Raw genomic sequence first — 12,034 nt, 5'->3', positions numbered from 1 at the left:
GCATGTGTGCAGTTCACTGTGGGTTGTGAACATGCATCCTGCACGGATCACGTTCGCAACCCGAGTGTCCACTATATAGCAGGGTTTCATCTTCTAAAAATGGTGTGTGCCATCATCTAGTCCAGGCATGTCCAGCAGGTAGACTTTGACCCAAAACCCCAAAAAGGGGGTAGATCACTGCCAGTTTTTAACTCTGTGAGTAGATCGCAGTCTCTTGGGAGTTGGTCACCCCTGATCTAATCTATTTAAAACGAATAAAAAAGATGGTGCTAGCTTAACAAGCATATTATTCTAGAATTTCATTCTTTTCCCATTTTGTCCTTCCCTCACCTCTTCTCCACAGTGTTCTTTTTAGTGTGGATGTGGGGGTATATAAACACACGCATGCACTATAAGGCTTTTCCATAGCATCCTCTTATTTATTTTTTTGGAATGCTAAAGTATCCAAGGTTCATTATGCTGAAGGGCATCTCACAATGTAGTCTGGATCAGATGTCACCAAAAAGGCCGCATTTCCGTGTTGTGGTCCTGTGCTCACTATCTCTGATGAATTATACATGAGGCTGCATAAAGCAGATTTTAAAAGATGAAACCAATTAAATTTTAATGGGGGTGTGTGTGAGATGAGTTGGGGGAGGGGAGGGAGGTGCAGTGGTGAGACCAGGGAGAGATGACAAAGACAAATGTAATTGTATAGCAGATGCTTTACAAGTGTGTGAAGTTTAGCTGCTTATGCTACTCTGTCATTAGCCTACATTGTAAAATAATTTTGGTTATCATCTTCATTCTGTTACTGAATAGAATACCACTCACCAGCAGATTAAAGAGGGAGATTCTTACTGAGGCTGCATGTCCTTTAGAGCTTGCTCTGTTTCGTTTTGGCCTCTCCCTAAGTAACAAAAGTCTGGCCTTATTTATGTGAGATCCTGTGCCTTCTTACTTTCTCATATTTCACTTGGAGCAATGGATACCCAAACCTAAAATTGCATTTTAGCAGCTGAGCATGTTCCCAGTATGACTAGTTCACAAACGTTTTCATTGATCTGGTTGCACATGCATACTTGTTTGTTTGTAAACCATTTGAAGTTCACTTGACTTGTTCCAAAATCGTTAACTATGGTTTGGCTGAAACAGGAAACTGGTTTAATCTTGACTCGTGGAAAAGGAGGAACAAAAGTCTGTGTGGGGATGAAAGTCTCAGTTTTTTGATTTGTGAATTTTATTCAACATTGCCATGGATTATGTGGCTTGAGGAGATATTTACAGTGGTACCTTGGTACTCGAACAGCTTGGCTCCCGAACAAATCAGCTCCCAAACACTGCAAACCTGGAAGTAAGTGTTCCGGTTTGCAAGTGTTTTTCAGAAGCCAAACGTCAAATGCGGCTTCCGCTTGAGTGCAGGAATCTCCTGCAGCCAATTGGAAGCCACACCTCAGTTTTCGAATGGTTTGGGAGTTGAACGGACTGCTGAAACGGATAAAGTTCAAGAACCAAGGTATCACTTTATTTCACAACTCTTACCTATAAACTTACATTGTAAGGCTTTCCTGAGCAGATTTGTATCAGTTAAAGAGAAAGAGAGACAGAGCAGTATTTGAACTTAGCCATCAAAATCAACCCAGTAGAAACCAAGTGAGAGTCAAATAACAGGATTTTCAAGAATAGGACCCAGCCTTCATACTGCAGCAGAAAGAAAGAGCGAGCAGGAAAATCGTTGTGCTCTCTGTATAGTCTAACATAATGAATTCTGTGTATGTTCAGAGTCTCATTCAGGAAGCTTTCAAAGCTTGGCTAGAGTTTGGGGTGGGTGTCCTGTCCTCCCTTCCGTGTGTGCACATCAAGGGACATGGTTTTTGTCCCCCACTCAGTTCTGTTTCAACTATGATGTTGTAGGACTTAGGGCACTGTCTGTAGGGTTGGTTTCTAAATAAAAATGCATTCCATATTTTTATTCTTGCCGTCGTTCTCCCTCTTCCTTTTGCACTTGTTGATTTTCTATTCCGTAGCCCATCCAAGTGCCCCTCTTCCCACCTGTGATTGACAAGGTGAGATACTTCGAAAAGTGTGTCACTTAATGACTGCCATTAATTTCCAAAGCATTGTACATGATCATCCTTGTTTGTAGACCATTTGTGTGTATCAGTAATTCAGATGATTATAGCAGCTTGGCCTAAGGGAGTCATGTCTGTGTGTTTCACAGGCCACTGTCATGAGAAGAGCCAAGGCAACAGCCATACCAAGCAGAAGTACCTTGACAAGCCCGATTCTGAGATCATATCCATGGAAGAAAATCTTGTGGCAGTGACTGATGACGATTCCACAGATCTTCTTCACAGTTCCACAACAGAGTCATCCTCTTTGACTTTAGAAAGTAAGTGAATATTGGAATAGTGAACACAGCAAAGGGGGGTTGAGTCTTTTCTTCTTTTTCAAAGCAGTTGTTACTTTGTACCTCTCTAAATTTGGAAAGCCCCTCTTTTTCATTATTAGCGTTGATAAATGTATGAGAGAAGGAATTTCATTGTGTGCAGCTTCTCTGCAGCAATTTGAAACTTCCCACTTTGATACAACCATTAAGGATACAAGGACCTTAATGTTGAAGTTGGCCATCTCTGCTGTACCTACACCCTTGACCATTGTCAGGGAACTGACATCGGAGCGAGAGGCAAAGGGGAGGCTCCCAGATGATGCTGGCGAAGGACCCAGCAGCAGGGGGAGAAACAGCTCAGTAGAGGGGGAAGCCAATCAGCGCAACACCAGGGATAAAGGGGGGCAGACGGGGGATTTGGAGAGAGGGCTCCAGGACTCTTCACTGGACATCAGTGAGGAGAGCCCAGGTCCTCCGCTACCCACACCTTCCCTGCGCAGAAGACTCCCGCGCAGTGAGAGGAGGAGGAGACTGGGTGTCAAACAACTTTTATGTTGGAAGAGGTTCAAGAAACGCCCACTGACGGATTCTGCCAGTGACTGAGGCAGCCATGATGAGAAGGGGCTGTGCAGTCAGAAAGGTTTAACAAGGCAGATTAACCGAGAAAGGCACCAGTTTACGCACGAGTAACTCATACCTATTACAACCATCTTAGCAGAGCAGGCTACAGATAAATCCCTTGCACGGAAATGCATATGTTTAAATGCACTTGCCATATCTGCTGGTTCATTTGTCCATGGCATACCTGCCTGGACCACAAAATAAGTCACCACACCTGTTGGGTGCTTAAAAAAAATAGTAGAGCACCAAAAGAACACATCCTTGCCTATGGTCCATGTCATGTATAAGTCAGGCTTCACTGAGCTACATACAATTTGATTGCAGAACGATTAGGGAAAGTAGAGAGATATTGCTTGATTGCATAGGATTGTAGTTTAATTCCATTGTTAAAGGACTTTCCCATCTGTCAGACATGCCAATGGTGTCACATTGCTCTGAGAGCGCATGTGCAGTTTGTGATAAAATAGGATCCTTGATTAGATTAGATGAAGATCCATCCTCACTCAGAACAGAGGTCTGTCTGGTCCTGCACCCGCTTTCTAATAGTAGCCCACCATAGCACATGCTTCTGGGAGATCAACAAGTGCCCTACTCCTCTTGTTAAGCTCTCAGCAATCACAGTTTAGAGACATACTGCAAGTAAACTCTGGGGACTCCCATTTAGTGATCATGCCTTTGTAGGTACATAGGATGCTTGCCTGATACCCTCTACCCAAATTCATCCTCTTTCATTAATATGAGGCTTCCTAATAGGAAGTCACACTCGCTAATTATTTCTGAGTCAATATCCCAACACAAAAATAGGAAGTAAAAGGGAATTGATTCAGATCAGGGAACAAAAGGTGCAGTCCATATCTCAGTCATGTGAACAGAGCCAAGCAACTGCCTGTTCCTCTCCCCAATTGTACAAATGAGCAATTTGCACTTTCTGCAGCTGCCACATCATTTTGAGGCAATGTGCATTCTCTGCTCGGTGGAAGGGCAAGTCCACAGAATTTCCTTCTTGTCATGCCAGCAGGAGTTTTTTCTGTGAACAATCCCTGTGTGTAATCCCCTCACTTTACATGACTTAGTGAAATGCTCCAGTTTCTGGGAACTGCTGCTCCCTTCAACTAATGGGAACTTCGTGCAGATTTCATTAAGAGAAGCATGCAGCTGCTTTTGATGTATTTTGCCTCTTGAATGATAGCTTCACCAGAGACATTTTTTAGAGGAACTTAATGGAATCGCCTGCATGGTGGCTTGAGAGCTTGAATTATGAGTTGAATACATTTTTAATACCTTTTAGGTTCTGAGCTCTTCAGGCTGGATAGTTCCCCCCCCCCCCCAATATGGGAAAGGGTATTTTCCAGATAACAGAATATTGTCTGATTTTGAAAAATTAGCAATCAAAAAATAATTTTGATTGCCTAAAAATACTCATTCCTGGAAAATACAGTGGAAAGAAATGATGCTTGTGCCAATCAAGCATTTTAGATCTGTCCTTACAATGTAAACTTTACAAGCAGGGTCGCTACCGAGAGCTATTCAAATTATTGCTTTCAAACCAACAAACAATTTAATGAGAGGGCTTTGAAAGATCAGTCCTTTTCAGTCCAAAGTGACAAGTTGTAAGAAATAGATCTTTTAGCGTAGCAACACCTATACTTTGGAACCCATCACTTACTGACATCAGGCAGGCTCTTTCACTTTACTCTTTTCAGCACCTGCTAAAACATCTTTCTTTAAGCAAGTCTATCCAGACACAAAGATGCTGCTGTGTTTTAATCCCTCTTTAGTTTACTATTGGTTTCAATGAACTTTTAAGTGTTTTTAATTACTTAAACTTGTATTAATCTTCTTTAATATTTATGATAAACCGCTTAGAGGTTTTATTACCATCAGCCTGCATTTATATCATTAAAAAAAACCTATGTGTGATTCCCATAGTCTTGGTTTCAGACAAAAACAGAATATGGGTGGGTTGAGAATATCATAGTGCTGAAAGTTTTAATCAGTTCTTAAGCATTGGATCCTTATGCAAAACAACTCTTCTGTTGAATGGTCTTGCAACAAGGATAGGTTCACACAGTCATGCCTTTCACACCATTATTGTAATTAATATGTAATCTTCCATAATGTCTCGGATATTGTGACTTGACTTTTCAACATATATAGGCTGTAATGTATGGCAAGGAAAGTTTATGGATTAGTGTCATAAGCAAAAGCAGAAGTGTGATGCTATCCAGTCTAGCATGTAACCCTAATTATAATACAGCTTTTGATCCGAGTGATTTATTTTGTTGCTCCCCCTTTGCAGGCACCGTCATTGCCGAAAGCAATGGTTCAGAAGAAGTGGAGAGTTTGGGAGATGCTCAGATGTCCGAAGAAATGTTGGCATTGGTTGACGAGTTTGAAAATTCATGGCCCCTTGAAGCCTTTGAGGGGGCACTGGAAGTGAAAGGCCATCGGATGGACTTGCAAGGGATCCGTGTCCTCAAGAAAGGTTCTCAGGACGGACTTCCCAGCTCTTGTTTTGGAGATTGTGGAGATGATGACGATGACGAAACTGAATGGGTAAGAACTCCCATCAGCAAGGTCAAGCTGTGTATTTCTTGTACAGTGTCTCTGTGTTATCTATAGCCTTGCTCATGCATCCTGATAATCACATGAGAGAACATTCACACAAGGTGTGTCCCATGGAACATAGGTTTCTGGGTGGTAGTTGATCACGGTGAGGATTTGCCAGACATGGCTCCCTCTTAGCTCATTTCTTCCTTTCATCCCGAGTTCGTGCTTCTTCAAAGTCCATGACAAGGGGGCCAAACCTTCAGAACACATTACTCAAATTCTATATTGGTTACATTGTCTGCCCGTTGGTTCCTGTAGTTTATATCAAGTGGCTAGAAAAGGCTTAACATAGTCCATTATATAGTCCCTCCCTGTTTGCTCCTCTGAGTCTGTAATAATCATTTTGCTTCAGCATTCTAATAAGTCAATCACAGAGCAAATTGTATTTTGAATATAGCATTCCTTATTAGACCTCTTATTGTTGCTTGATGTATATAATATATAGTATATTATTTCTGTGTTTCTCAGCTGTACTAATGTGTGTTTTCATTGATGTTTATCAATTGTAATTGTCAGTTGTTATAAAATGTTATAAACATGACTGCATTAGTTTTCCATTTTTAAGTGAATACTCACCCTATGGTCCTCTTTACCCTCACCATGTTAATCCTATGACAGGGGTGACGACCCACAGACCCAGTGGCCCTCCAGACTTCTCTATCTCACCCATGAGACTCTCTCCATGCAGTGTTGATTATCTCTTGCAAGTGTGGTCCTCAGTGCTGAATTGTTGCCCAACCTTGTGTTAAGTGAATTATTTTTATATACTTGCGCAATTTGATGAATGAAATGCAATCAGAAGGAGGAGGGCCAGGAGATCCAGGGAAAAGAGAAACTGTCTGGAAATCGTCCTTGAAATCAACTCAGACCACCGAAAGCCAGCTATCTCTTTATTCTCAACAGCACGCCTGATATATTGGTTGCTAACCCTCATGGTGTTTTTTTTTCTTTGACAGATAACATTCCAAGTAAAACGTGTAAAGAAACCCAAAACGGAAAACCTAGATCCACAAGAGCCAGCAGGAAAAAATGGAGAGGAGGGAGTAAACGGAGAAAATGATAACCTTTACCAAATGGCACTGGAGATCAGTGGGCCAAAAATACCCTCCCCTGGACCACCAGGTATATATATTTTGAGGATTATTATTTTTGTAGAGCTTCAGGTTGTCTTTTATTCTTGATTGATTCAAGTGAAGCATAAGAAATGATTACATAGGTGAGGAGTGGGGAACCTTTTTTAAAAAGAATGTAAGTCTGTTGACCCTTCTGTCCTGAAATGACAGTGTAGCCTTTTGCTGTAGTCAGTGAGGTTGTGTTAGATGTATAACATGATACAATATTTCCCAGTAGCCAAAGTCACAGTCATGCGAGCGGAATGAACACGAATAAAAGTGTGACTTAAGATCTGAGGACTCCACAGGTTATATTCATCATACATGAATTAGGGACAAACAAGTAACAAAACTGTGAGGTTCTATGGGTTAAAATGTGGCATAGGGCTTAATTAACCTTTTGTCTAAATTACTTCAGAGTAAAGCTCAGAGTCAAACTTGGGTTTCTGAAAGTATGTATCTCTTAGAAGAATTGCTATCTTATTCCTTTTACTTACCTTATAATAAGGAGCAGGGGCTGTATTCATGTTGGTGAGGGCATTTAAAGTGCTTCTTGATTTGAGCCACCTAAGCTACCCTCGTCTCTTTCACTCTCTCTTTAGTAGCATGATTTTGTTGGAGAAGCATTCATCCTGGGACTAAGAGAAGACCAAGCAACCATGCCAAATGCCATGGCTGAATGCAGCTTGGAAGCAAGGCACTACCTGAGCCAAATTTAACAAACATAGCATGGCCAAGAGAGTATAAAAATAGATGGTCCTAAAACCCCAGAGTAGGGATGGGATGTACAGAATTATGGCAGGGATAGGACTGTTGTTTCCTAAGGGACGTCTGCCAGTTTCTTCCACCTGTGTTGTCTGTTTGCTGCCTTTTTTGGTAATACTACACTTACCAGCAGAGACTTCCAGGACTCTTGGTCTGATGAACTAAGACTGGGCTGAGTGGCGCCTTGTGTGATGCCAAAATTCAATGCCCAATCCCTGCCTTTTGCCTTCCACTTTACATAATAGTTGTGGCGCCCCCAAGGCTCTGTATCCATGCTCCCCTAAATCCACCTGTGCTGGACAGTAAAAAAAAACATTCACACCAAGCCACACCTCTATACAGGGGCACCAACGTGAATAAAATATTGGGGGGGCAAGCCCCGCCCCACATAATCGACCACATGACGCTGTGCACACACACCATTTGAATGGCAATGCCCATCCGCTTTGGCGAGGCCGAGCCCCCTCACATATTGTATTGGGGGGCCGAAGACCCCTCGCCCCCTAGGAGTTGGCTCCTATGTCTCTTATACATGGATCTGAGCAGCAGAGGTCTAGTCACAATTTGCTGTTCAAAAAGTTGCAAAGTAGAATATATTCAACCATTGTGTAAAGAAAATATTGAAGCTTTTCATATTGTGTGTGTGGTTGCGGAATTTCTGGATAGAGATCCCAAAGTTCTTTTAGCTTGGAGTTTCCTATGACCTCTTACCTTAGGGCCAGTATTGATAATTATGTTGATGCTTGTGTTTTAATTAGCCGTTTATTTTTCCATGTATAAATTGTTGACTGAAGGGGGTGCAACATAAAATTGTAGTGTCTAATAAATAGAAAAACGCATCTTGCAATTTTTTTTCATTCTCAGATCTTCAATATGTCTCCCACTTCAGATGTTGACCTGTTCACATGATTAGAACACTCACATGAACAGTTATATATAACAGTAACCAGCTGCAATATCCCTTATTTTGCTGTGTGCACTGCATATTTTGGCTGTGTTCAGACTTAATACTAAAAACTTGTTTGCTTCTTTCCAGGGAAAAGGCGAGACTACCGCAGCTTGGGTTGGCCAAGTCCTGATGAGTGCATAAAACTTCGCAGAGTAGAACTTACTACAGTAGCCAGCACATGGCTTGCTGTTTCTGCTAAAAATATCGAGTGAGTGTTTTTTCTTGAAAATAAACTGGGTTAGTGCACAAACCAGTACAGATAATCTGTGGCGCCCTTCACCAGCTGGGTGCCCTCCCTGCGTGCTGACTGGAGCTGATGGGAATTGGAATCCAAAACAGCTAAAGGTCACCAGGCTGGTGAAGACTGATCAGTGTTCTAAAATATTATGGGCTGGTGCACTGAACTCTGCCTACTCCAGCAGAGGCTAATCTTGTCATAAAAGGGATGCAGGTGGCGCTGTGGTCTAAACCACTGAGCCTCTTAGGCTTGCCGATCAGAAGGTTGGCGATTCAAATCCGTGCAACAGGGTAAGCTCCCATGGCTCTGTCCCAGCTTCTGCCAACCTAGTAGTTTGAAAGCACACCAGTGCAAGTAGACAAAATAGGTACCACTACTGCAGGAAGGTAAATTGTGTTTCCGTGCACTCTGGCTTCTGTCACGGTGTCCCATTGTGCCAGAAGCGGTTTAATCATGCTGGCCACATGACCCAGAAAGCTGTCTGTGGACAAACACCAGCTCCCTCGGCCTGAAGCAAGATGAGCACCGCAACCTCATAGTCGCCTTTGACTGGACTTAACTGTCCAGGGGTCCTTTACCTTTACCTTTTTACCTAATCATGTCATCCATAGTATCCCAGGATAACCAGCTTTGTCTCTTTTAACGCACAATATGTCACCATCTGTTAACAGTGCCCTCCAGCAGTATCTCCTGCCCTGCAGAACTTAAAAGACAACGGTTCATAAATGATGTGGCGTTAGGAATGAGCAGTGAGGTAGTCAGGTTATTAGATAAATGTTCAAGATGGTGGCATTCAAAAGTAAATTCAGTGTTATGACAGCCACATTCTGCCCTAGTATCATTCTGTCAACCATCTTCAAAAGCAGCCCCACATGGAGCACATTGCCATAGTTCAGGTGGTATGTCACTAAAGCAGCAGTGTATCTTAACTTGAGTATATTTTTATATGTGCCACTCAACTTTTAAATCATATTTGGAGCTCTCTTAACCTGAAAGCTGTGTGAGTTGCTGCCAAGTGTGGAATGCCACTTTTTAAATAATATATTCTCAGGTAGCTGACTTGAAATTTTTGTTGCTAAAGCCAGGACCTAAGCCCGGTTGATATAATACAATGCTGAGTGAGCAAGAATCATGTCATAACACAATCTGTTAACTCTGGAACATACTGTCTGGCTTATTAACAGATTTCTTAACGCCTGTGTAGTTTCATTGGCAGTATTATCATTTATACCATCTTACTGTGGGAAAGTGAAACCTAATGCTAAGGGAATGTATTGCGAAGGATTTGGAAGCTTGCTGTTACATATCCACATACTAGGATTGGGAAAGCTGCCAGTTGTTTTCTTGCTCCATAAGTAATTTCTGGATTTTGCAAGGAATGGTAGCAACAGATTTGAGTAGCCTGCTTCTCCCTTAAGCATTATTATAAGAGTATTTTGCAATAAAAGCTCTTTGTCTAAAATGAAGATAAAATCTATCCCCCCCCCTTTTTTAAAGGAAGCTCCTTTTTTGCTTTACTATCTTAAGATGAATCTCATTGAAAATTGAGAAGACTTGTGCAAGCATTCAAAGCTGATTAGCTGAACTTGTTTCATTTGGAGGATTTGGGCAATGAAATAGATGCATATATCAATCCATTATTAAGTGACTGACAGACTACTCAAAGTATAGCTGTACTTGGAGGAGACAGTGGGCTCAGATGTTCCAAGTTTTGACACAATCACGCAAACAATAATTTGGGATGCTGTCCATTTTCTCAGTGCAAATGGTTGTTCCAGAATGCAGAGGCAAGGGGTGGAAGCAAAAGGAACATGCCAGTCCTCAGTCCCAATGTAAGGCTGGTACAGAAGCAACTAGCCAGCCCTGGGGTGTGCCTCTTAAGATGTCTGTATTAAGATACAATTAACATCTAGACTAAAGAATGGATTTTTAGTGCTGAGTGTTAACGTTGCTGCTTATTTACTTATGTTTTAAATTTTATTTATAAGCTATTGGGAGGAGTTCAATTATAAGTCACTGTAGAAACATGGTTTTTTTAAAAAACCTAAATAAATAACTTGAAACCAGTTGGTAGAGTGCAGACATACAATGTGTTGTTGAGAAGCTATTGCTGCCCTGGAACTGTTGCTCCTTCAACCTCTTTCTCTGAATACTTCATTTATGATGAGATTTGGCCTTCCCTTCATTTCTAGTATTACAGAACACATAGATTTTGCAACCCAGCTGCAAGAACCTGCCGTGGAACCTCTCTGCAGTGCCAACCTACCTGCCAGCATGCATACTTTGGATCACCTTCAAGGTGTTGCCAATCGGGCTAGTCTTCATTACATGGGAGAGAGTCAGCTAAAAGAGGTAGGCTAACCTGTGGGCTTCACACACACACTGGTAAGAAGCTTCTTGGCACATTGCAGGTAACATTTCCTATTGCTGTCTACCCAGTGCTAGTGGTAGTTTAGCAGCATGTGTGAAACAGATGTTGACAGATGGCAGTGCCAACGCAGGTTTCTTGTGCTTCCAGCTTGCCCTTTAGCATTAAAACAGATGTGCAGGACACCTGTGGGGAAAGGATGTGCAGTATGAAAAGTGTGCTTGTATTGCTTCTGTTCAACATTTATTCCATGCCAACAACATTGTGGTGGGAGACGGTGTGCCTGTACAGAACAAACCTTTGTTGAGCTGTCCTGCCATGTGACTCAAGTGAATCAGAAGTTCAAATTCCTTGAACCTGACTCCCCCAACAACCCAAATAAAATTGGGAAAAAGTTCTATATTATTATTATTATTATTATTATTATTATTATTATTAACTTAAACCCCGCCCATCTGGCCAAGCTTCCCCAGCCACTCTGGGCGGCTCCCAACGAAATATTAAAACACGATAAAACATTAAAAACTTCCCTAAACAGGGCTGTCTTCAAAAAGTCAGATAGTTGTTTATTTCCTTGACATCTAATGGGAGGGTGTTCCACAGGGCGGGCGCCACTACTGAGAAGGCCCTCTGCCTGGTTCCCTGTAACCTCACCTCACAGGGAGGGAACCGCCAGAAGGCCCTCAGTGCTGGACCTCAGTGTCCGGGCTGAATGATGGGGGTGGAGACGCTCCTTCAGGTATGCTGGGCCGAGGCCATTTAGGTCAACACCAACACTTTGAATTGTGCTCAGAAACATACTGGGAGCCAATGAAGATCTTTCAGGACCGGTGTTATTGTTAGGATATTTCCGTTCCACCTTAAAAGGGAGCAGGCTGTGAGTCACAGAGTCTGCGTATTTCCTGTTCACAGGAAGTTTATGTTTTCTATTGCTTTCGTTTCTCTGTGTCTGGAGACACTAACGCAGGCAGTCATGTCTTTCTTTGTTCTGATCAACGCTGAA

The 12,034-nt window shown here is 42.2% G+C and overlaps 1 protein-coding gene across 3 annotated transcripts in view; it reads left to right on the top strand.

Annotated features, from left to right (window-relative positions):
* TTC17 (tetratricopeptide repeat domain 17) overlaps positions 1-12,034 on the top strand; it is a 57,154-nt gene that overhangs the window by 35,192 nt on the left and 9,928 nt on the right. For all 3 annotated transcript variants that reach the window (XM_081163729.1, XM_081163731.1, XM_081163730.1), the window contains exons 17-21: positions 2,201-2,371; positions 5,289-5,545; positions 6,556-6,721; positions 8,513-8,633; positions 10,856-11,015. In XM_081163729.1, coding sequence (XP_081019855.1) covers positions 2,201-2,371; positions 5,289-5,545; positions 6,556-6,721; positions 8,513-8,633; positions 10,856-11,015 — 875 coding nt within the window. The remainder of the gene's footprint in view (positions 1-2,200; positions 2,372-5,288; positions 5,546-6,555; positions 6,722-8,512; positions 8,634-10,855; positions 11,016-12,034) is intronic.

Source organism: Podarcis bocagei (assembly GCF_964188305.1).
Source record: "Podarcis bocagei genome assembly, chromosome: 1".
NCBI lineage: Eukaryota > Metazoa > Chordata > Lepidosauria > Squamata > Lacertidae > Podarcis > Podarcis bocagei.
Note: the sequence above shows the minus strand (reverse complement) of the source record. Positions and strands in the feature narration are given on the sequence as shown.